Source organism: Phaenicophaeus curvirostris, chromosome 15, assembly GCF_032191515.1.
Source record: "Phaenicophaeus curvirostris isolate KB17595 chromosome 15, BPBGC_Pcur_1.0, whole genome shotgun sequence".
In the NCBI taxonomy this organism is placed as follows: Eukaryota; Metazoa; Chordata; class Aves; order Cuculiformes; family Cuculidae; genus Phaenicophaeus; species Phaenicophaeus curvirostris.
In genome coordinates this window covers 8,163,306-8,187,704 of record NC_091406.1, presented here as the reverse complement: position 1 = coordinate 8,187,704, position 24,399 = coordinate 8,163,306, and the positions used below count along the sequence as shown (strand labels likewise).

The window sequence follows — 24,399 nt, the reverse complement described above, 5'->3', positions numbered from 1 at the left end:
AATTTCTTGGAGAAATCCCAGACTTGGCCCACAGGAGGAATCTGGAAAGTCCACTCAAAATTCACTGCAGTTCATACACCATGAGTGTCAATCTGCTCTGCAGAAGGATCTGGACAGGCTGGATTGATTGGCTGAGGTCAGTTGTGTGAGATTCAACAAGGCCAAGTGCTGAGTCCTGCACTTCGTTCGTAACAACCCCATGTAACACTACAGGCTTGCGGGAGAGTGGATGGAAAATGCCCAGCAGAAAAGGACGTGGGTATGTTGGTCAATAGCCAGAGGAATATGAGCCAGCAGGGGGCCCAGGTAGCCAAGAAGGCCAACAGCATCCTGACTTGGATCAGAAGTGGTGTGGCCAGCAGGACTGAGAAGTGATTGTGTCCCTGCTGGTGAGGCTGCACCTTAAATACTGCATTTGGTTTGGGGCCACTCACTATAAGAAAGACATTGAGAGATGTCCAGAAAAGAGCATGTCCAGAGAAGAGCAATGAAGCTGGTGAAGGGTGTGGAGCACAGGGGTTATGGGGAGCGGCTAAGGGATCTGGGACAGTTTAGTCTGGAGAAGAGGAGGCAGAGGGGAGACCCCATTGCTCTCTACAACTGCCTGAAAGGAGGTTGTAGAAAGGTGGGTGCCAGTCTCTTCTCCCACGTAACTAGCAATAGGATGAGAAGAAATGGCCTTAAGTTGTGCCAGGGGAGGTTTAGACGGGATATTAGGAAAAAATTCCTTACTGAAAGAGCGGTGAAGCATTGCAACAGGCTGCCCAGGGCAGTGGTGGATTCACTACATCTGGATGTGTTCAAAGAGCGTGTGGACGTGGCACTTCAGGATGTGGTTTAGTGGGCACGGTGGGGTTGGGCTGACAGTTGGACTGCATCGTCTTAGAGGTCTTTTCTACCTCAATGATTCTGTGATCAGCAAGCAGGCATCCATAAAGACAGAATACCGCTGTTAAATGAGCTCCTTGCAATAGAAGTAGGGTATTTGATACCATATTCTACTCAGCCGCGACTCTTACACCTGCGTTTTGTGCTTCAACCAGCTCTTTTCACAGACCTTTCTCCCTCGCCTGCCTGTGGGTCACGGTCACTGCAGATGTGAGGGTGGGTGACAGCCAGGCTGCTCCTGCCCCCCAGGCCAAGGAAGGCACAAAGCCTCGCGGTGTGACAGCGTTTACGGAGCGCTCACAGCGAGGGGAGGCGAGGCCCCATCCGCCGCCCTCCGTCCCCTCAGGGAGAGTCGCAGGCCTACAACTCCCAGCAGGCATTGCGCGCCGAGGCAGCGCCCTTCACCGGAACTAACATTCCCAGCAGGCCCCGCGACCCGCAAGCGCTCGGTTCCCAGCAGGCTCTGCCCCCGCCGGCGGGAAGACTACATTTACCATCAGGCTGCGCGGCTGCGAGCCCCTCCACTTCCGGTAACGGCGCGGCGTCCCCGGCTGGGCAGAGGCGAGCCGGAGCGGGCCTGGCGCGGCGGCGGCTGCCCGGAGCGCGGCGAGCGAGGCCTCCTGGGGCCGGCGGCGGAGGGCAGCGAGGCCGGGAGGTCTCCAGGCGGTCGGCGCCATGCTCAACATGTGGAAAGTGCGGGAGCTGGTGGACAAGGCGTAAGTACGGCGGGGAGCGGGCGGGCGGGGCGGTTGAGGGGGTGCTCGGTCGCCCCCCCCCCCAGCCGAGCCGGTGCTCCCCCCGGCATCGCCGCTGTCCCTCCTCCCGCTGTGGTGGCCACCTCGCACCGCTACGTGGCCAGCTGGCCCCTCTCCCCGTCCCCTTCTCTCTCTCCGCGCCCCGAGCGCTGCCCGGTGCGGACCCTGCCCGTCCTCCCGGCCCGGCTTCGGCCCCTCCGCCCTTCAGGGGCCGCGTTCCGGGTAGCCTGTGGCTTTTGCGTTATGGCTGGTCGCTTTCTCGCCCCTCTTGGGCTCGTTGGGGCCTTCTAGCTCTTAGCGAGCTGCGCTGCTTCTTTGGGTACTCCCTGCCCTACCGGGGTCCCGAGGGAGGGGTGTCCATTTGGGTACATGAGCCCTTAAAATGTGTCTCTGCTGGATTGGCTCTTACCATGGCCCTTAGGCCCCTTAGGGAGAAAACAGACAGGTCACTGAGAAAGAAGGCGGGGAGTGAAGAACCACCTGTACAGCAGTACACGTTCAAGAGCCACCACATGCTCTCTAAGTGTTCTCCTCCTCCATAAGGACACGTTGACACTGCGGTGGCCATCGACTTGCTGGGTCTTTCAGAGCTGAAGCAGGGTAGAGGAATTAAATGTTCTATCCCATCCTTACACATTTAAATAGCTAAGCTATTTGCAAGTTTATTTCCTTGACTGGAACCTCCTCTCTCTTCAAACTTGGCCTGTGGTCTTGGTTATCTTGATCACTGTGTTGCCGCTTGAGAACATGACGTTATTACCTTTCTCAGCCACTCCTTTATTTTTGGCACGAGAAAGATTTGATACGGTGGAGAATTCAATAGAGATTTTATTTTGCCTCCTTGAAAAATAAATCTTTAGGAGCAAACTTGGAGCACTTTTTCATGAGTTGTGGGCTGTTTAGAGGAATAACTGGCCAAAGGTCTGTAGATTAGTAAATGCCAAATGAGGTTGCATGAACTCACAGTCATGTCTGGCCTTAAGAGTCAAAGGGCTAGTCTTTCAATAATGAGGTTCTATTTTGAACATTTTTTACCTTTGTTTCTCTAATCAGTTCTTAAGCAGGCCTACTTTATATACAGGCTTATAGACAGCAAACTGAATAGAAACGTGAGCTTATTAACGATAATCAAGTATTTTGCTCATGATGTTGTATGCCAGACTGAGACTTTTCTAGGCCAAAAATTGGCTGACACTTAAAAACCACTGTGAGTAAGACTTCTCCTGAGGAGGTTGTTTACATTTTACAGCTTCTTGCATACGAAGTCAACCCTTGTGAAAGTAGTTTTAAATACTGTGACGAATGAAGTATGTAGTAGGAGAACCCCAATAGATCTTGAGTTCCAGGAGCTAAAATGACACTTTAAGGCAAATGAAGTTTTTCTAAATTTTGCTTGTGTAGGAATTTGTGAGGGAGTAATGATCACTACAGGATTTATAATACTGTCACTGTTTTTAAAATGTTTACTTTTAAGGGTGTTTTGTAAGTTTCAAGCCAAACAGTACATCAAAAACTATTTTGGGAAAGGCATTACAGGTGCAAGAAGTTGATGTTTCAAATAATAAAAAATGTTTTTTGAATAAACTTCAGTTTCTGGGAATAACATTATCCAAATAAAGCAGATTGTGTACTTAAAAAAAACGGGGGGGGGGGAGTAGGAAAGACAGAAGTGGACCCTGTAAAGTAAATAGTATTTAAAGACGTGAAATCAACAGTCCCATTGTGCGTGGTGCAGATTTGTCATGATGTCTTCTGTGTTACCACAACTTACAAAATTTTCTGCAGAAGAGGCTAAGTGATGTTATCTGCGTCATAAATAACTGTTGATGCTGTGGCAGTAGCATGTTGAACTTTAAGTAGAAACTCTTTCCTTAAAAGAGGAATATGATTATATGGGGATTTTGAAAATGTACATATAGCTTGAAATTTCCCTTGTTCAAACTTTGACAGCTCTGTAGAGGTTGTTTCCTCTGCATCTTGATTCCATATTCAGCTGATACTTATCTTAGAATTGCAACTTAGTCATCTGGGTTTTTTTTATCCTTATTTGGGCTTCAGGTTGTTGAGAGCTTGGTTAGGTCAGAGATGATTCAAGGTGAAGGACTTGTATTAAACAATGTTCAGAATTTTCAGTACGTGAAAAGTTCATTAAACAATGATACATAGTTATGCTCTTTTTTTTTTCAGTGTCTGCGGGCTACTTTTAACAGCAAAAATCCCTAGGTAAAAAATGGTAGCCTATTAAAATTCTTAGAAGCTTTAGAACCTAAAAGTAAGTTTGCAAGAGCAAATAAGGGGAAAGATTCAGGTTTGTATTTGGTATTTTTGAAGTGTTTGGTATTTGTGGTGTTCAGTGTAGTAGAAATCGAGCAATGAAGTTCATTAGGTCAATTCTGCTTTGTAGTTCTGTTCACGCTTGTTATTTGTATTGTAGCACTTTCTAGTAAGTCAGAAGTATGGATCTGCGTATTTTTGTGCATAAGACAATAGGTTATTTTTGATACTGAATTGCCCTATTATATATAAAATTTAGGAAGGCTGTGTGATAGACTATTGGATTTAGACTGTTCCAAATTGTGACAAGCTACTCTGTTACATGGTTTGTTCTCCCTTTTGCTAACCTCATGGCTCTTAGTTGTTAATATAACTCCACCCCTGAAATTTTAAGTGTCTCCATTAGTTAAAATCTAACAGTAATGCCTTGTTTCTGACTGGGCGTTGTGAGTACGTTTAAGGCTTAAACCAAATAACTAATAAAGCCTTTCTGTGCCTAGTAACATTTGCTTGTCCTAAGCTTTATTCTTACAGTTTCTAAATAAATGTCAAACTTCCTCCACCTTCCAGTTTCTTCCCAGGTGCTGCAATATGCACAAGAGTTCTTCAAATGTGTAGAATTTTATTGAGTTTCTGTCTAGTTTCTGGTTAGCTTGTAATTTAGAGAGTATGGGTCTATCTTTGCTCATTTATTCTTGAATAAATTTTATTTCACATTATTTTATTATGTGAATAAACTAGCTTCAGAAGACAGCTGTTCCCTTCTTTTTTTTTTTTTTTTAGAAATTCGCTTGTATGAGTTCTTTTTCCCCAGTTGGTCAAAACTGAGTTGGAAAGTATACAAAAGAACTGGAAAATAAATGCAGGCCTCTGTGCTCAACTTGTTTACTCTCTAACAGTAAGCTGAGTTTAAATGACAGAGGTTTATGATGGCTCCAGTCCTCGGTCCAGGGTGGTGCATGATGCAAAATGAGTGAGTCAGGTGGCAGTTCTGAGTCACTCCTGAGATAATGTGAGTAGACTTTTTGTTAGATTCTGTTCTGTTGTAGAGTTAGGTTAGGTCTGTGGCAGAAACATGTGGCCTAAGCATTATGTCCAAGAGATGGCCAATTTTTCTGACCTAATGCGCTGCATCTTAACGTGCCAGAGTGCAGAGGCACACATCGTGTGCTTTAGGTAGCTGGTGGTGTGAGCTCTAAGAACATTTGTCAGGTGGGAAGTATGCTGGTCACCAGCCATCCCACTGCTCTGCTGCATGGTGGGTGTTGCAGGTTTGTCTCTGTATGACCTGGTGACAGTAGTTCCAGCTGTTCTGTGGCTCCTATAGCAGGCATGCAGATTACCCCATATCTGCTCAAAAAAAACCCTATTGTTGTGATGCAACCTGAGGCTAAGTGTTACATTTGAACTGCTTGTGAGCTGCATGAGACTACGGATCTGCAGGCTGACCAGTACTGTGTAAAAGCAACTTATATGAAAAATGTCTGTCTTTTTTTTTCACTGGTACAGGTGCTTTTGTACTTTGATAATCAAATCATCAAAAACCGCAACCAAGTGTGTCCCTACTGTGTGATACCAGAACTAGCAAAAGGTATTGTAGTCCCTGAGATATGGTTCTAGAGTCCTGACTATAGAAATCTAGAGTATTATGTGACTTGGTAACTTCCTTTTTCTGATCTTATTAGGCAAGTCTATGTCGTGCTTTGTGTTCCCTGTGAAATTTCTAGGGGAGTTCCACGAAGAAAACCCCATGGCTTTTTCAAAAGAAAACAAGGAATTTTAAGAAAGCCCATTAAAACAACTTGTAGCTTGGCAGAAGCAGGAAGATACTAGCTTGGCCTTGTGGCCAAGTTTGAAAGCAAAGCCATCATCTCTGTAGTTGAATTCTCTTTTCTTGAAGCAGAACATCTGATTCTTACTTTCCTGAAACAGTGCTTCTTGTTGTTAACATAGCACAGCGCTCTTCTGCTTAAAGCAGAAGACAGCCTTTGTGCACATATAGTTGGCAAGGCTATTTGGTGTCCTCATAGCAGTAATTCTTCTCTTAATGTGTAATTGTAACATAATGTTTTTGCTAGCTAGTTTCTGTCACAGATATGTAGGACATGCAGTAAGCCGGATGGAAGACCTTTGGACCCATTGAGATTACATTGCTGCCTGTGTCACAGTGTGATGAGACTTTGCCACCACTTTGTTGAGAATTTCTTAACCATTTCTAGCTTTTGTGGTCATTTACATGCATGGCCAGAATGTGAGCAAGCTCATTTTAAGCACCTTCCACACATCAAAGGGTAAGAAACAGTCTAATTTAAAATTTGGTGAAGGTGACAAATCTGTGCATAGCAAGGACGATATAATCCAGTGTTCATTTGAGTTACTTAAGGTGGATGAGGTAGCTGTCACTGGCTTTTTGAGCTGCTTGGATGAATACTTTTAAACAAAGGGGAGAGAGACTGTGAATTTCTAGCCAGTAATAGAAATTTGACAGCTGCAATCCTGTTTCTTCTATCGCCCCTCCAGTTCAGTTGCTTGTCCACCTAGCTGAGTGCTAATGCTCTGCTAGTAATGCTCTTAGCCACACCTTTCTAGTGACCTGGCAGGGATGTGTTTTCACTCCCTCATGTTGTAGACTTGGAATTGAAGCTGTGATTACAGAGCTACATTTTCATTGGTTTTACAAGCTGATGAGTTGCCCAGTTATGTAGTATTTTAAGTTTTTAAATGAAGAGCAGATTATCTTGTTTAGAACTTATTGTAATGCTTGTATGCATAGTAAATGCTGGAAGCCTTTATAACACTTGAGGAAATTATTTGTAGAGTTAGGCACTAGTGTCCTCTGTTATTTGTTCTGATGCTACATCTGTGCAAAGAGGAAGGATTGTTAGAGTTAGTGGAAAAGGAAGGAAGCTGTCATCAGCTCAATAGAACTAGGTAGGGAAGAAATTCTCCTAGTTAATAAACAGCATGTTTTCTTTAGTACTTCTAATTATACAAGCTGTAAAGAGAAGGGTAAATTATTGGTAGAGTGAATTAGTGCTTCGATTGTCACTGCAGTTCCTAACTGTTGTAGCCTAAGGCATGGCATATAAATTAGACCTTACACTTCAGCTGAGGAGTAGAGGTTTCTGAGTTACACTCACTTCACAGATAAGGAAAACTAGAAAGATAATTGTGTCAAGTAAACCGAGTCACATTGAGTTGATAACAGTTAAAACTGGATTTCCTGACTTCTAGTTTTACTTTGTCTGGTAGCTCATGCTATTGTACTTATTAACATGGTAAACGCATACCAGTAACTTAAAATTACACAGCTTACAGTTAGATTTCATTTGCATATTGCCTGCAGTATGCTCACGTTTGACCAGTATATAAGCAGGATCCTATGTATACTCAGATGCGGGGTTTAAATCCTCTTGTCTGACTACTTTCTTTTCTTAATGTACCTGTAATTGTTCTTATTTATGGGTCATTTTCTTATGGTTCATGGATTTGCCCACCCAGACTATTGAGCTTTTCTGTAACAAAGTGCTATTTGCTGGTTTAATAATAGCAGGTATTACAGTAAATGATCCATCATGTGATGTATCCAGCAAAAGGGTAAATAACTGTTTAACACTAGTCCATTGCTGTCTGACCTTCCTGTAAACTCCCTTGCTCCAATTCCAGGATCATTTAGTTTTCTTTATATTATAGATTTATTTTGGTTTGCATAAGCAAGATCTTCAGAGCAGTGAACATTTCCATTGTTTTATGTAAGGGACAGTTAACCTTCACTGCATGAGTTATCCTCATATTGCTGCTTAAGAGATGTCCTGCTGATAACTGCTTTAAGAACAGCATTTTGTATCATTATTACAAGCAAGGTGATGATTATTATCTCTAGCCCCATAAGGACTTGTCTTCTGCCTGGTTACCAGGGAGTGAGAGAGAGAGAGAGAAAGGAACACTATTTAAACATATCACTTGGCTGTGCAGCTATGCGGGGCTGTGTCTGCCAAGCACTTGCCGCAGCACTTATTTCTTGGGGCTTTTGTCCTCCTTTAGAAACTTTTAAAAAGTTGCTGTGTTTAATAAGGAATACAAATGGTGGTAGTCTTTGGGCCATGTAATTTAATAATGATGATGAGCATCTTTGAAAGTATTATGCTCTGTTGTCTCATGTACATAGATATGTCATTCTACTGTTTGAATATTCAACTAGTGGAGTAATCAAAATTAGGCAAATACTACAAGCTGAAATATATATTCAGAGATAACATAAGGTAGTTGTGACTGAACACGCAAGTTTCATGAACACACTCCAAGTGGTGATGTTAGTGCTCTTCCAAATGTGTTATTGCTACTTTGCAGCCTGTGACAACTAACAGCAGTTTGTAGTACCTTGCATAGGCCTAGCTAAGGTGTTGGCCTTGAGTATTTTTAGGGAATCTAAGTGATTTGTGTCTATGGGACAACTTTTACATCCCTGAAGTGTTTTTAAAACATTGCATTGCCAGAAATAAGACCAGTCTTCTGCGTGGAGGGTAGATGAAGCTGGTCAAAGATAAGAGCCTTACCTACAGCACTGCGTGCAACTGTGGTCAAAAGGGCTCAAGGTGCTTAACTCAGTTCTGTGCTAATTTCTCTTGGTTGTGTTGCCAGCTAGTGCATTATAAAACATTAGCTGATTTGCATAATTACTTCATGTGCAGGGTGTAATTACTTTAAAAGTACTCTGCAAATGTGGAACACGCTACTGCTTTCTTTCCTCAGGCTTCCCTATTTCAAGGTGCAGTTCTAAGCATTGCAGTGGCCATAAAATGCAATCTTGAACTTCTCATCTGATTCTTATATCTCGTGCCTGCCTCACTTCATTTGAAGTTTTAGATGCATTTCTTTATGTTAATGATAAGCTTTTGTCAAAACAGAAAGACGTGATGTTAGAGAATGAGTGAAGCATTGTCTTGTAGGGTGGAATGTTTAGAACTCAAAAATATGTTTATCTTAAGAGCTGGATGCTGCATTTTGGAACTTTTGGCATTTCTGTCATTAGTATATTCCAAAGTTTCAGTTACAGCTTGTCCACAAGTCATAATACAAGAAGTCCCATTTGAAGCTGGGAAACTCATCTCCAACATGCTGGACCTCATTGACATAGCTCAAATATTGCCAGCTGATGTTGTCTTTCAGTTTTGAGATTTATTTACCTGTCCAATTTGGAGTAAACAGCTGTAGTATATCTAAAACTTCCTTTTCAGGATGTTCCGTAGTCTTTTTAGAAAGAGCGTAACTCTTTCGGGACAGAAGAGTCCCTCTACTCTGCCTCTCTGAAAAATAAGATCTGGTTCTGGCTGGGGTGCACTTTACTTTTTTAAGGTACAAGTGTCTGTTAAGATAATGTCTCATGAAATTGTTACAAGCTGGAGGTTCACTTCTTTCCAGAAAGATTTGTAAGCTGTAGTTCTGTATTTTTTTTCAATAAGTGTTAGAAGAAGCATTCATTACTTATTCCTCTGTTATGTACTGTGTAAGTATGGTGGTTTGGTTTGCTGTGCAGTGAACCAGTTAGAGGAACAGATCCAATTGGAAACTCTCTTCCTTTGTCTCCCTCCCAAAAGGACTTTAAATTATTTGTTTTTAAGTTAGATTAGTTCCCTAGACTCGTTTATTTGGCATTCAGCTTCACAAGTGTTTGTGTTGCATATCTGAGGAAGCAGTGTTGAGATGGGAGGGGGGAGGAAAGGGAAGAGGAGAGAGGCAGTTAAAGCTAGTTTAAGCAGAGGACACAGGAGCATGTGGCCGAGTCTCCCGTAGTAGTTGCCCTGAAGTCTCAAATGCCATCAGCGCTATCACAACTATGAAAATGTAGCCTAAGCCATGAAATCTGTGTTTGTAGTTTTCACAGTCGGTGTAAGCGTAGGCTGATGGTAGAAGAGGTTTCACAGCCTTTCGTCTACCACACTGCACAGTTCTCTCTCCCTTTTGCTGGCACTGGCAGACTTTCTGCTTGATGAGAGAATATCTCTCTCTGACTAACCAGTTGTTTTTGCCAATTTAATTCTCCACTGGATCAGTTCCCTGGTATAGTTAACTCCATGGTCACACAAATATTTGTACTGGCATAAAGGAAGGAATGGTATTTGGATAAGAATAAGTGGCTGAGGGCAAAGGAGGGCAAGGTACAGGTTTAGTGCTTCAAGTACACCCTTAGCAGGGTGTGTGTGGTTTCACAAGCAGGTTGGGAAGCTATAAGATTATTTTTCTACTATAAGAATGTCCCACTTTTATACCTGGCCATTCACTGTCTTTGTCTTCCTTATGCTGATGCTGTGTAGTTCTGTATTTTCTTGTGCTGTCACGGCTAAAAAACCCAAGCTTTTAGGGTTCATAACTGATTTTGCAGCATGCTGCATAAGCTGCTACTCACGGCGCCACAGGACTTGTGTTGATAGAGGAAAGGACAGGAAGAGGCTGGGACCTTTTTTTGATGATGATACAATTTTACATAATTTTGTTATTTGAAATTGCACTGTTAGTGGTATGTTAGCTGCAGAACTGCTCTAAAAGACTGCAGATTTAAGTTCCTTAAGCCTGCTCTTTGATTTTGCATATCACTACTTCAGGCTCCTGAGCTAACCTTTCTCTGTGTTGCTGTTCTGTTGGGGTCTATGGACTGGTTCTACTCTTGGGTCCCAAACCTGGGAGACAGGATATAGCTTGAAATAGAAAATTGTGTGTCCTCTGTGGCGCTACTTTGAATGATTCAAGCTGGAAGCTATCTTGGATCTAGCAGGTCTTTGTATGAAATGTTTTCAATTCAATTTAAAAGTGCAGCTAATTGTATTGGAAGTACTGTTGGTATATCTTTCAGTTATTTCAGACTGGTGAGAATGGTGTTCTGTGTAGACTGTTATTTTAAATAGATTAATTCTTTTTGGATGTGTTTGGTTTGGCACTAAAAATGAAACTAATGCAACACTGCCAGTATCCTTCTGGTATTTGTGTGTTTCAAGGAAACTACATCAAAGCCACTGTACTCTTCCATCCCTTCATCCCAATAGTGTACCCTATCCTAACCAGTAAAATGTTGACTGCATGCTTAATAGATATTAACTGGTTCATTTGAGATACAATTAGAAATATTAGTGTATATTCAACTGGTTTAATGAGACTGACCTGGGTTTTTTTCAATCTGTTGTAATAATAATGAGACCTATTGGGAGTTAGGGAGTATGTGTGTTTTCTGTGTTCCATTCTGACTCGAAACAATAAATGTTTTTTTTGTTCGTTGCTCTTCCCCTCTTGTCAAGCTGTTTAGAAGCATCCTAAGGTACTCACAGACTGTTCAGTGTTTGCTGTCAGGACACAACTTTATATTTCGTAAACAAATAACATCCCTATGTGATTCTTGGGAGGTGTGTGTTTTGTGTTCTATGAGACTACTCAGTTGAAGGTTTCTCCAAATCAATTTTAAATGTAAAGAGAAGAAAACGTCTTTTGGTAACCACAGATAATTTTATTGGAGTTGCATCGAGTGGCTGCATCTTCTGAAAAATAGATTACATTCTTGGTAACTTACGTCTGCAAATTAAGCTAATACCTTAATGAGTGCTGTCTCTTTTAATTATTCCATGTTTTGATGATTATTTAATTTTCACTATTCCTCCATATGATCATGCAAAGAAGTAAGGAAACCCCTCTGCTCAGGGGTGTTTATTGTCTGAATGAGTCAACTTATGTCACAGTGGTTTACCTATCCTTGCTACCAAACAGGTGATTGCGTTTCTTGAAACACCTCAAGAACTTAGTATTATTAGACTTCTAATTGAGAAGTGGAATCTCTTAGCCTTTAAACTGCCAGTGTCAGGTTTTTGTTAATTACACGGTAACTGTAACTTCCTTCTGTAGCTGCAGATATTAGATAATAAAAAAACAGTTATCTTGCCATTAGAGAGTAAATAAATGGTTCCTGTATTGAACTATAGCAAAGTGGATTTGTTGCAAAGAGGCAGTGTAATTTGAAATTATCATCTGCATGTGGACAAGAACTAGAAACTTGGGCTCGGAGGTAAATGAAACAGCTCTTGTTACCTTTTTAGGATGTAAGAGTTACTTGATCTGCCGGAGGAACCAGTTTAACAAATGATACCTATGAAAGGAGAGGAAACATCATTATCCTTCACCAAGATGCATGGCTTGGCATTTTGAAAGTTAATTTGTATGTAATGTGCTCATTCCACAGAAGAACACTTGCTTTGAGAAGAATAGCATGTTCATGAACTTGTGTACTTTTAGTTTGCCAAAGTACCCTTTTCGTTTAATGTGAGATAGCTCTCTGAAAATGTTAATGAAATAATGAATATTAATATCATAATGTGGGTATCTGAATGGTGTGTCTTACTGCTTGTGCCCATGTTTGAGGACTCTGCAGTGAATAGTCACAGGAAGACACTCTGCCATTAACTGTTAAAGTTACTTTGTCCACCTGCTTAATACAGTGGTAGAAGGGTTTCCAGGTTGTGACCTGCCTTCACAGAAAATTGAATAACAAAAGAAAATAGATATTAAGCTAATTTAGTCTATTTAGGATTATAATAACTGCTTTTTATACTTAGATAACACTTGTAGCAAGAAAGAAGCGTGGTAATTTAGGGTTATTAAAGGATGAATAATCTGAAGGAGAAAAAGATTAGATTTTATAAATTTTGTTGTTGTTGATTTACTTGCTGCGATATAATAAGCTAAAACCTAAGTAATTGTGGCATTCCCAGGAACTGCAGTTGAATTGATTGCAGTTCTGTGCAGGCATTTTTTTCCCCAAGATTTTTTCCATATCTTGGAACAGTGATGTTTGATTTCTTCATGCACTTTTCATTTTCCTTACAGTAAATTATTCTGCCATGGGTTAGTGAGAAACTTCAGTTTTGTCTTTCTAAAGAACCACCTGAAGTCAAAGACATGTTTATGGCAAACAACATTAAATCATCATATCCCAGTTATAGTCCTAGAAGACATAGTAAATAGTAATAAAACTTAACAGGACAAGAGGCAGTGGTCCTGAGTTACAGTACATCAAATTGCATCTGGACAGAAGAAGAAATGGTTTTACTTTGTAGGTGGTCAAACACCAGGGCATGTTGCCTGGAAACACTGTGGGGGCGCTGTCCTTGATGATGTTCAGAACCTGTCCAGACAAGGTCCTGGGAAACCTGCTCCTCCTGAGCTTACTTAAAGTAACCTTAGTCTTACTTAAAGGTAGCGAGTTCATTAAGTTGTATGACAGATGTACAGGTCTTCCCTAGATGGATTTCAGTATTGTAACACAGCATGCCAGAGTGGAATAGTTCTTGATTTCAACTTCAAATAGTAAGCAGGCAGACTGTAAGGAACGGATTTTGAGAAAAGAAGCTGTGATCAGCTTCTCTATAGTGACATCAGTATTCAATTTCTGATTTTATTTTTATTGTTTCAGGAAGTTAAAGGGCTAAAGTATGATGTCAAGGTTGAGGGTTTTGCAAACAGCAGCAACTATAGAATTAACTCCCATATGTTTAGAAATAAGATCAATAAGTGATGATGCAGTTCACTTTAGAAAAACAGAGATGAAAGCAGTAGTCTCAAGTGTCCTTCTCCTGCTGAATACCCCCTGCGTAGCAATTCCACTGAAAGACACTTTCAGTAAATGAAGGAAAACAATTGCTATTTGATAACTTTGCAATTTGATAACTTTGTGTAAACTGTTGCTTCCTCTTCTTTTCTCAGACTCTGAAAAGTGCAGTCTAGCTTCTGCCTCAGTCTTAAGACGTTTCCCAGGACACAAGTCTGTATTAAAACAGTGGTTGAAGGTTTTCTTCTTTTGTTGTTTCACTGTGCTACTTGGACCATACTTGTAGATTCTGTTGTTGACGAGATGCACGTCTAAAGGCTTTCCTAGGTAATACAGTGTTAATACTCTGCTACATCACAACATGAAGCTGTCTAGAGTCAGCTACAGAGTTAAAGGTGGAAGGAGAAAGGGAGCCCATCAAAGCTGGTCTTGGTGTTGGGGATGGAGTGCAACTTCTGTATGTTGGGTGTGTTTTATGTGTACAGCTTACATGCAGTGGCGATGCTCTTGTCTGACTCTGGTTGCCTTGAGCCTGAAGGAGCAGGGAGTGGAGCTGGCAGGAATTGGAGCTCTCAGACAGGCTGGAGGAAACATGGGTAGCGCTTTCACAAGAGGACTCCAGACAGATCTGGTAACCTTACCTGTACTTTGCCTGTGGATCTGATCAGAGAAGAGCTTGTAATACGTGCTTACTGTTGGCCTAGAGGAGTTATCTTTGCTCAGGTTTATTCCTCTCAAAGTAACTGCAGAAGACGGATATTGCAAAGTACAGGGGCGCGTGTGATGTCGTAGTGCCGAAGTGATTCTATAGTAACAGAGAATGATCCATTTGTGTGTTAAAAGCTTCAGCGCTCGCATTGTTTAAACTTTAATCAGCCCTCCCTAGTGGAATAGCTAGCACATGTTTAGAGTAAGGCTTAATTTGTAATAAATTTGGAATTAGGACAGTGCTTTAATGACACTCCGCTTGCAATGAAGGGATAGCTGAAGCTACAAGGATCATTAAGTGTGGTCCCATTAATGTGTAGGGGTGGTTTTTGGCAATATTGAACTCCATGGTATTGCATGTGCATTCCTCTGTCCACACTAAATACTCTGTCAGTTTACACATATTTGAAGAAATTATTTGTGAAAGGAAAGTTTGGATTATTTAGAATTTAATGTGATTAGTAACAGTGTATAGGTCTGTGCCATTCATAGGTGTGGTAGCTACTAGTCAGTGTTCCTCCTTTTCGTAGTAACATCTCTTATCTGTAACTGTTCAGCTAGTATGTATCAAGTGTGTATAGCATCAGGAGATTTCCTTGACCAGTTGCTGCAGTGCTGTAAACTTTTACATGCTCTTCATGGTGTCACCAAACACTAGTATGAAGTTTTTTGGTGAGCACATTACACACGAATAATGAGTGAACAGTTACAATAGCTCAGAATTGCAGAAGCCTTTGAGGGGGCTTGTCAGAGGAGTGGTGTCATTGGGGGAATGTGTTACAGCACAAATGGCACAACTCTGATAACTGAAGGTTTGTTTTGGTAGTAGGAAACATTGCCTTAAGTACAGAGCATTGCGCAACATTCGTGATGGTTTGGAGTATCATACCTACTGGTATTTATTCTTTTTACTGTGAGGTTGGGTTTTGGTTTCTTTTTGGTTTTCTCCCTTATCTTCCTCCTCCATCCAAGGTCATTCTCATAATTTTTTTATGGTTAAAAATAGCAAGTCTGAAGTACACGAGTGGGGTGAAGTTACACAGCTTCAAAGCTTATTGTTGCCTCACAGTGAGTGTAACTATCTCTGAAAACTTTTGCCCCTCTTATTTCTTGTTTTGAAGGAAGGATAGGACCTCATTGTTATTTTAAATACTTCTCTCTCAAAATTAAAGTATTTTGCCCCAATCCTGAAAGCACACTGACTAGAGGTACTTGTGACTCTCTTTAGCTGTTGAAGGCTTCTGTACGCACTTAAAATACATAAGCTGTGAGCTTGAGTGTGGTATCTTAGTGCTTTGTGCATACAAAGAAGAGAAGCAGCAGTGGATTCCTTACTCAGAGGGCAGGTAGTGCAGCACATTATGAGCACCTGAAAGGAGCTTTTTATTTTTGGAATTCACTCTTGCAGTTATATAAATGTAACAAAGTACAAGAAAACACAGTGGGTTGGAGTGTTTAAGCTATGTTGAACAGTGTTTCAATTTCTCTTTCTCAAAGTGATGTATTTAAATTTAACTTTATGTTGTAATTGTCTGGCCATGTTTATTGGGATTGACTTTTATGTGTTGGTATTGTATTCATATAAAATGCACTCTACAGAAAGTTTGGTTATAATTAGATGTCTCTTGCTCTTTGTCCTACTTGGTTCAACATTCATTTTCAGTATAAATCATGTTGCTTGATTGGATCGCAGACATGGAAAAATTAAATATACAGCACTTGACAGAAAATACGTAGCGGGTCTTGCAAGAGGAAGTGCAATCTGACTGAATTCTATAAAGAAATGTAGGTAACTAAAAAAAATTTTAAATTGTTGCAGCTTGTTTGTTACAGAAGAAAAAAATCTGAAGTGTACAGAGCGGAGTAGCACAGTAAATCTGACAACTGAGCAAAAATAAATCCAGTCATATGATTACAACATACATATGAAAATCTCTGTAGTTCTGCAGTTACTAAAAGTTATCAAAGTTTTGTAATTCCACTTCTTTATCTGTGTGGCTGCTGTTATTCAAACATAGTGTATTGAGCTTTAACAGCAATTAAATCCAGAGAGATAGGTGCTATGAAGCAGTGGCCTCAATCTGATAAGCCACGTGTATGCTCACGTGAGTGCAAGGAGACTTCAAACTTGCAAACAGCAGTAACAGTGTCGCCTTTCTGTCTGAATCAAAAGCAGAATTGCTGTTTTAGCAGGTAGCTACCCACCAGAGTGTCAAATGTTGCTGGAAAGGCAGCTTTTTAGCACTTGTTTGTGAAATTGGTTTTCACACTTAAATTTCATCAGATTTTTTAGAAGAATGGTTTAGGTGTAATTAAACTCTAATTTCAATTAAAATTTGAACTAAAAAAACTAACCTAAAATCTAATACTGAAAAACAGTGGAAATACCATTGTGGTGTTCTTGCATTGTAAGTTAAAAGGAAGTATTTTGATTCCTTCTGCTTGCTGGAATATAACAACTATCTTGTTAAGTCTCCTTTTAAAGAAGGGGGTTTTTGAGTGAAGTGTAATAAACAAAATGACAATGTTTACTAAGCCTTTAAAAACGGAACTGCAGAGATGTATATTTGAAGTGAAGATAATATAATCACGGAAGATTAGAGGATGCTAACTGAATAATATTAGGGTGAGTATTTGGAACCAAAACATTCCCTAAAGAATGGGGAAGTAAAGACATGAGCCTGGGGTTTAAATGAAGAAATACTGTTTTTAGGGGTGGTACAAAACTCCAGTAGATGGTATTAACATGGCAAATCCTCGGTGAAGTTGGAGTTCTTTACCACTACACATTGCCACTCTACAATTGTTGACAAAATAGGATATTTAAAGCAGCCATGTATCTGTTGGTGTAAACCACAGGGATCATTTTAAATAAGAATAGTAAAATACTAACACACAGGGTATCTGCAGAAGAAGAGATTAAATCAGTCTTGAATCAACCCGGGGGGGAAGTGTTAGTTCCTTGCACAAATGTGCTTTAAAGCTGCCATGTAATTATTAGCCTTACATTCCCAACATCTGTAAAAACTACTTCAGCTGTAGCACCGCAATTACAAAAACATGAAGAATATAACAAGTGTCAGCTGGATAACTTTTGAGAGAGGGAAACTTTGAAAGAGAAGACTTCAGCCGTGTGCAGTGGTGGTTTCTGTAAGTGAGAGATCTTCTGAGTTCTCTAGTAGGCTTCATTCTTAAAGTCACTATCCTTCTTGAAAGTGTGTGTGTGGTGGATTTTGGGTTATCTTGTTTACTTGGTAGGGTTTTTTTGTGATTAGAAGTTGCAAGGCACAGGAAATAGCTTTATAGTTTCTTCCTCCCACAAGTCGTAATTCATTTGTGGCCATCAGGATGTTTTTCTTGGCTTATCTCTTTCTGTGCAGTTTGCCTTGCACATCTGCCACATAAATTATGAAGCTGTTAACTTGAAAAGCTGAAAATGTGTTTCAGATCATACTGTACCATCATGAAGATGGTAGTGTTGGTCAGAAAGAGCTTAATGGCAACTCGTGTAGAAAGTCTGTAACAATACGTGGCATTCCTGTACTAAATTGACTGGTGTCGTGTATGTGATGCTTATGAGGAGTGGCTTGAAAATAAGTAACTTCAAACCATCAAGTACCAGTTAATGTTGCGCTGTTACCTCTGCGTAACCTGAGGTATTTCACCAGGCGTTTTGGCAGATGGATACCCATCTGTTTCTTCATTGAATGTGGACTGCTGGCTTCGTGTTTGGTATCCATATGTTTCATCCGTAAGGCTCTAAATCTAAGCTGCATGTTTTATAACAAAAGTGACATTACTGACAGGAGCAAAATGAAAATGCATTAAGTTTGTTACGTGTTTTTTAGTGAGTTTGTCTTCACCGAGCAAGGAGAGAGGCTGGCTGAGGTTGCATATTGAGTTCACTGAGAGGAAGAGCAGCAGCATTTTTATTTTGAAGGCAGTTAATGTATTTTTCTCTGAATTATTGTTATTAAGATTAGGTACATCCATTACTGCATGTCCATTATATTGTTTGGGGAAAACTTAATAAATGATGTCTTGTCCTTCTGTCTTCTGTGAATCAGTCTCCATGGTGAGCTTTCTAAGGCAGTGATGGACTGTCACAGTGCAATGAAATCTGGTGCTGAAATGCATCTTTCACTTTGGCTTATATCTTAAATCCATTCAGTTTCTTGAAACACTAGTTTGGACTGGTGATCAACTTTAATCCCTCAGAGCGTGAAGGAGGCAATGCTAGTGGGAATAAGTGGAGTTAATACACAGCACCCCTTTCTCGAGGTGCTTCTTGCATGGTGTGCTGGCCCCTAGTGCTTTGGGAGGTGGTGGTGTGCAGATCAGGATCACTTCTTTTTTAGCTCACCGAGTCAAAATGCTCTGTTGAAAAGTATTTCATGCCCAGATGGATAAGTATTAAGTGATTTTTTTAATTGGCAAAAATGTTTCTGGAAACTAATTAACAATTTAATAGATGCCAAGATTCCCACACCTGGGAGTGGGGGAGATGCATCCTGTACTCAAACGAGTTGTGTAGCTTTTCTATTTATTGTGTACTCTCATTAGTTGAAACTGTCTGCACACAGTTTAAAAATGAATCTTCTAATATTAATTTTTTTTTAGCATTCTGAGAAAGCTTTCCATCTTTTTCATTCCTGCCTTACAGGAACCTTTTGATCTAATACTTTAGATGCGTGACTCATAGAACATGAGTGGTGGGGATAAGATGATGTGTTCCCTCCCTTCTAAAAGCTTCATCTCAAATGCATGTGGGTGGGGGGCTTTAAGATAACTGTATTGTCAAAATGTAACCAGGGTCTGCCATATCTCTTCTCCAGATGTTGAATGTTCACTTAGTTTATATTATTTTATGGTGCATTCTTTAATATTTTTTTTTTTTAAGGAACAGATATGGATACAGTCTGAAACGTGAAAGCAAAGCTACGTTACACATTTTTTTTGCCTTGTTGGACCCTGTACTAATTTTTTGGAAATCTGAAAATAAATTGCTGTTGTTGTGTTTGGGTGGTAGTCCTAAAACAAGTACAGTGGATCAGAAAGACAATAGGTAGCAGGTCCCTGTCATGGTTTATAGTGGAAGACTGCTGGCTTCTCAGCTGAAAGGGAGCAGACAACCCAACTGTTAGGAGAAAATAAGCTGCTGGAAGACAAAGCCAGCTCTTTAACTGTATGAGCAGGGCATTAGCTCAGCCTCCAGATGCAAGTTACTGCTGCCTTTGTTCAGAGGTTTAAATTGAAGCTACCACCATGCTGGTAACAAACCATTTGTATGAGAAAGTGCTCGTATCTATGTGCCTTTGCATAAAAATCATAGTCATGTTTAGGTAGAGATATGCAGGATAAGTAAATGAACCAGCTGTGTACGTTCTTCATTGTTCAATTAGAGTTCAGCAAGCTTTCCTTATGCTGTAATTTAATGGTTTCTTATGGTCCCTCTGGTTGAGCAATGCAATCTTTTCATTTCTAATTCCAAGAAATACAGCACAGACCCATGCAAGTGTATTCTTACTGGGTTTTATCCATGTGGACTTTAGAGACTGTTACTTAACAATCTTCTTTGCTGTGTTACCCAGTGAGGTGATGAGATTTTATTCTGAGCTGGTAACATCTGTTTTGTCATGGACCAAATTTAAAGTTTGCTTTGCATTTATTCACTGTGAAAGTCATAGGAAGTGTGGAGAAGGCTTTCTAAAATTAAAAAAAAGCTGCTAACAAAATTACAGAAAGAATAAGATTAAGGTATTAGTGTATGAGACTGCCTGTTGAAAGGATAATGCTAAACACTTAGGTATTTAAAAGATGAAATTACCTTGTGTCTGTTTGGCATCTTAAATACCAAAAGGTTAAAACACTTGTTACTTGCAAGACTTCAGTACCCCACTGCACAGTGCTGTAGAGTAACAGAGCTGCTGTTGTCCTCTGTTCATCCAGACCCCTACCTCCTAGCAGACTAATTTTTTTTCTTTAAAAAAATATAATTTCTTCAGTGTTGCTGTTTGTTTGAATAGCGTTAATGTACAGACTGGATGTATGATGGACATACATGTGTGTATTGCTTGAATTTTTTATTCAGCATTTAGTCTTTGTACAGGTATTTGTGGAATGGTGTCTCATTGGAAACTGTTAATGGTGCTAGAATGTAGAAAGTTTCTCATCTCAGCTTTTAGTATTTTAGTGTTCCCAGTTGTAAAATTAAAAAAAGGAAAACAGAAGGTGCATAATCCAGTGATGTCCTTGGAGAAATAGTTAAAGGCATAATATTATGCTCGTAGGAGTCCCATGTATACATGGTATTGTAATTGGTTTGCAATATACATTGAAAAAAAATTTTTAACTATGTAGCCAGGTTTCTTGCTCCTGCTGCTCCCTCCCTCAGCACAGTGGGCAGCTTCCCAGAGGTTTGAGAAGTGTTTCTAATTAGGCTTACCCTGTCCAGTCCAATACCTTTATCATCACTATAAAGGAACTGTTGTAATGTACCCTCTCTGTGACTTCTGTTTATTTTAGTTTTCACAAGATTAGACATGGCATTTCACAAATCTTCTGTGGATCTACTGTCCAGAATTATACTGGTGTCCTCAGTAACACCACCCACATCAATAGCAACTCTAATCCTAATGGTGCTTTTAATGCAGTGGTCTGACTCTTGCTCCAGGGCATATTCAAGGCTTTTAAGTCTGTGCAGAAGCATTGACTAAGATCTGTTAGGCTTTCCGATTCTTTAATATGTTTTTAAAGTAAGTTCCATTGAGTGTATGGATGGATAGATATTTGTTATTCTTTCATTACCTTTAGTGTACAAATACCTTCTTTTTTATGGTGCTTATTTTCTCTATTGCAGGTTTCTTGTGCGCAGGCTATCTACAGGTTTTTGCGTGTTTAATACCCTGATTCTATTTGAGCATTAATAGGAAATGCTAAGTTTATATGTTGTTTGAAGATCTGAAACTTTTTTGTAAGATACAGCTCTCAATTCCTTTCCTGATGAACACTTATCTTAGGAACACTTCCTTCAAAAGAATGTTGCTCCCAAAATCCAGCTGTGAACTGTAAGCTTCCTGTAGGAGTTGTGATTTCATGCACTTGGATGGATTGTCAAGACGATGGGGGGAAAGAACACCACTGACCACAGAAAGTCTGGAAGATATAGGAGATGCTGGGGAGCATGAAGTAGAAATAAATAACTGTGTGACATTCTTTTGGGAAAACTGTGTCAATTGAACTATACTAGTACTATATTCTGTATCCACGCTTATTGAATCAAGTGGACAAAGACAAAAATAGTTACACCATTTTCTTTATCAGCTTTGCTGGTAGTGCAGGTAGATCATTGTTATGAAATGTTGTTTGAGGGTTAACCTTAGAGTCTAGTGGTTAATTTTAGAGATTAGCTGAGAAAGTAGGTTCTCTCCATTTCTGTTGCTGGCTGTGTTCAGCACCTTGTGTTTCCAAAGTGTTCCTAGTTCAAGTGATAAATTATATAGGAGATTTAGGTTGCTTGGATTATTTTCAGTATGGAACCTGCAGTGATTGATGTGTGATAATTAGTTCAGACATAACGAAGCTGGTTGCAATGTTACTGATTGGAAGCTGTTACTATAGTTATAGTTGTGTAATATTTTATAAGTTACGATAATCTTATAACAGATAATTGAGCTGATTCAGTTACAGCATCAGAATCTGTGGAGAACACCTTGTGGTCCTGAACAATGAAAATTCTTCACTCTGAAACAAGCATTTAAATTGGTGGTGTTGAGCTCTTTGATAGAGTTTTCTTTGAAAGTTGTGTACAAAATTGCGGACAAAGTAGTATTTTCGGGGCATTTAATCTATGGAACATCTATTCAGTTTCAAAAATTTATTCAAATACAATTTACAAAATTCATGTAAGTCTTTAAACTTTTTTTTTTAAGAGGAAGCTTGTCTTATTTTCTGATGCAGTTGGAAAGGCTCAGATAATTATAACTATTACCCATTGGCTTTTCGTTAGCCATGTCTATTTATTCACACAGAGGAATTTGGTCTGACTTGAGCTACCTATTCAGTGTTGCTAGAAATTGTAAATGCAAACATTTAAAGCTGAATGTTCTCTTGTGAGGAACTAAAAGCTAACATTTTGCTCACCATCACCATGCTGCTTCATAGAGATGTGACAGTGCCCTCTCTTGGCTTTACTGAACAGTTTTCAATTTTTAAAAATGAAACAATATTGAAATAATTTTTAAGGGGTACAATAAAGGGAAACTCATCTGTTGACACTAGTCAGATTTACTAGTCTTAAAAGAAATGTCAGACACAAACAGAAAAGAATGCAACAGTTTGTAATGCTAATGTCAGCCCATTTATTTGCTGTGCCTTTATTTTGGACATAACTTTCAAAATACACTGCTTGTGTTTAATGTCTTTGTCCATGTCAGAAGTTTCTCTAAATGTGCTTGTCACAAGATTCCAGTTGTGCAGGGTTTCAATTAAAGATTTGGTGTAAATCCAAATGCAGTGTCACAGTTAATGGGTATTTTAAGCCCTGGAAGATGCGTTGGGTCAGTCTTGACTGTTGTGTGTCCATTTGTTTGCAAAGCAGCCCGTGTCCATGCAATCCAGCACGATTCCCTGGAAGCTGCCCAGGATAAACCAATCGGAGAGCCCCCCCTGGTGTCTGAAAGTGTCCTCGAATATGAAATTTATATCAATTACAGGAAGTCTTGGCAATCAAGCTAGTCACTTTTTCCCTTCACATCTGGACGTAAATTATTTTTTTGTTGCAGAGGTCGCAGGAATCATGGGTAGGGCATGGAATGAGGGCCATAGAAAACATGGGAAAGGAAGAATAAAACTGTATTTCCACCTTCTTAGAAATGGTTATTTTTAAGTGACCTGGAATGATGCCAAGCTATACAAGAGTTTGGGGTTGTTTTTTTTCCCCTTGAAGTTTACATTTGTTGCTGAATTAAATATGGCTTAAAGATACTTTGTTTTGGAACGCTTTGTGCCATTAGATCTCATCTTGGCATTTATAAAGTTGCTAGGAACAATAACTTTACTGCAGGAGGATTTTAGGAATAGAGCATGTTTCTGTACTTCAAGGGGTTTAACTGCACCTCCTTTCTTTTACCATTCCCGAATTTCCCTTGTTTTCCTTCTCTTTCCCTCTTTTAACCCCAATGCTTTGAGCTCTTCCATAGTTAATGCTGGCATCTTTTTCTTTGCAGTACATTTTCATTTCTTCATGCATTTTCCAATCTTAAATTCGTCACTGAGAAATGAAGGAAATGCTTCATTTTATGCTTTCCCCCAGCTCCCCATCAAGTCTCTCAAACAAGCGCTTAAGGAGGAGGGGTTATAAAAACAAACAGAACCTTTCCATTCAACTCCCTGCCTTTCCTTGCTTTGGACAAGGAAACCAGTGTGCTCAAAGCTGCAAAGCGCTAAAGCCTGTAGCTTTGGGGTTCGTTTTTATTTTTAATGTTCCATGCTTATGGGAAATAAAGTTGGTATTAGTTTGTTTGTATGGGTGGTGAAGAAAATGTCAGAAACAGAAGCTTGAGGTGCTTTTCATGTAAATGGATTTGTAAAACCTTAATTGCTGTTGTCTATAACTACTGCTGTGTTCCTACATATTTTTTATAGATATACACAGGTTCTGTTAGCTCGTCGATTATTTATTCAGTCATGTAGCTTACACCTTCTTTAGACACAAAGTTGAAAAAAATCGTACATCAGATCTGACAGCAGGAATTCTCATGCTGAGAATCTAAGGTTAAGTCCAGGAATTTTATTCTGTTTTAACAATTACCTTCTGTGTCCCCTTTCAGACTTCAGGAGATCTCATTTTGGTTTCTGCTGTTTATAACTCCCACTTCCAAGATCTTTGCTATCCTTATGCCAAATAAATTTGAACAGGTATTGCTTGAATGCTGCCTTGTGCCAACTCCTTTGTGGACGGGGGTGACTATTAAGCATCTTGACTTTTCTTCTGGTTCTTGAAGGTTCAGGGGAGGTTTTTAAGCAGCAACACCTTCTCCACATTGTACTCTAAGATCATTAGATCTCTCTCACAATGTAATCAATTTGACTTTATGATATGGTTTTTCATGTTGAACACAGTCATCTTACAGGGTTTTTTTTGGGCTTCTGAAACCAGTTGTACAATGCACTTCTAACAGTTAAATA

At 39.9% G+C, this 24,399-nt stretch overlaps 1 protein-coding gene across 2 annotated transcripts in view; it reads left to right on the top strand.

Moving 5' to 3' along the window:
• Positions 1-1,396: 1,396 nt before the first annotated feature.
• Positions 1,397-24,399, top strand: part of CLINT1 (clathrin interactor 1) — a 49,197-nt gene continuing 26,194 nt past the window's right edge. Inside the window, exon 1 of one of the 2 annotated variants that reach the window (XM_069868867.1) lies at positions 1,397-1,604. In XM_069868867.1, the coding sequence (XP_069724968.1) occupies positions 1,564-1,604 (41 nt within the window). In that variant the 5' untranslated portion in view covers positions 1,397-1,563. The remainder of the gene's footprint in view (positions 1,605-24,399) is intronic. The other variant, XM_069868866.1, reaches the window with a different exon arrangement.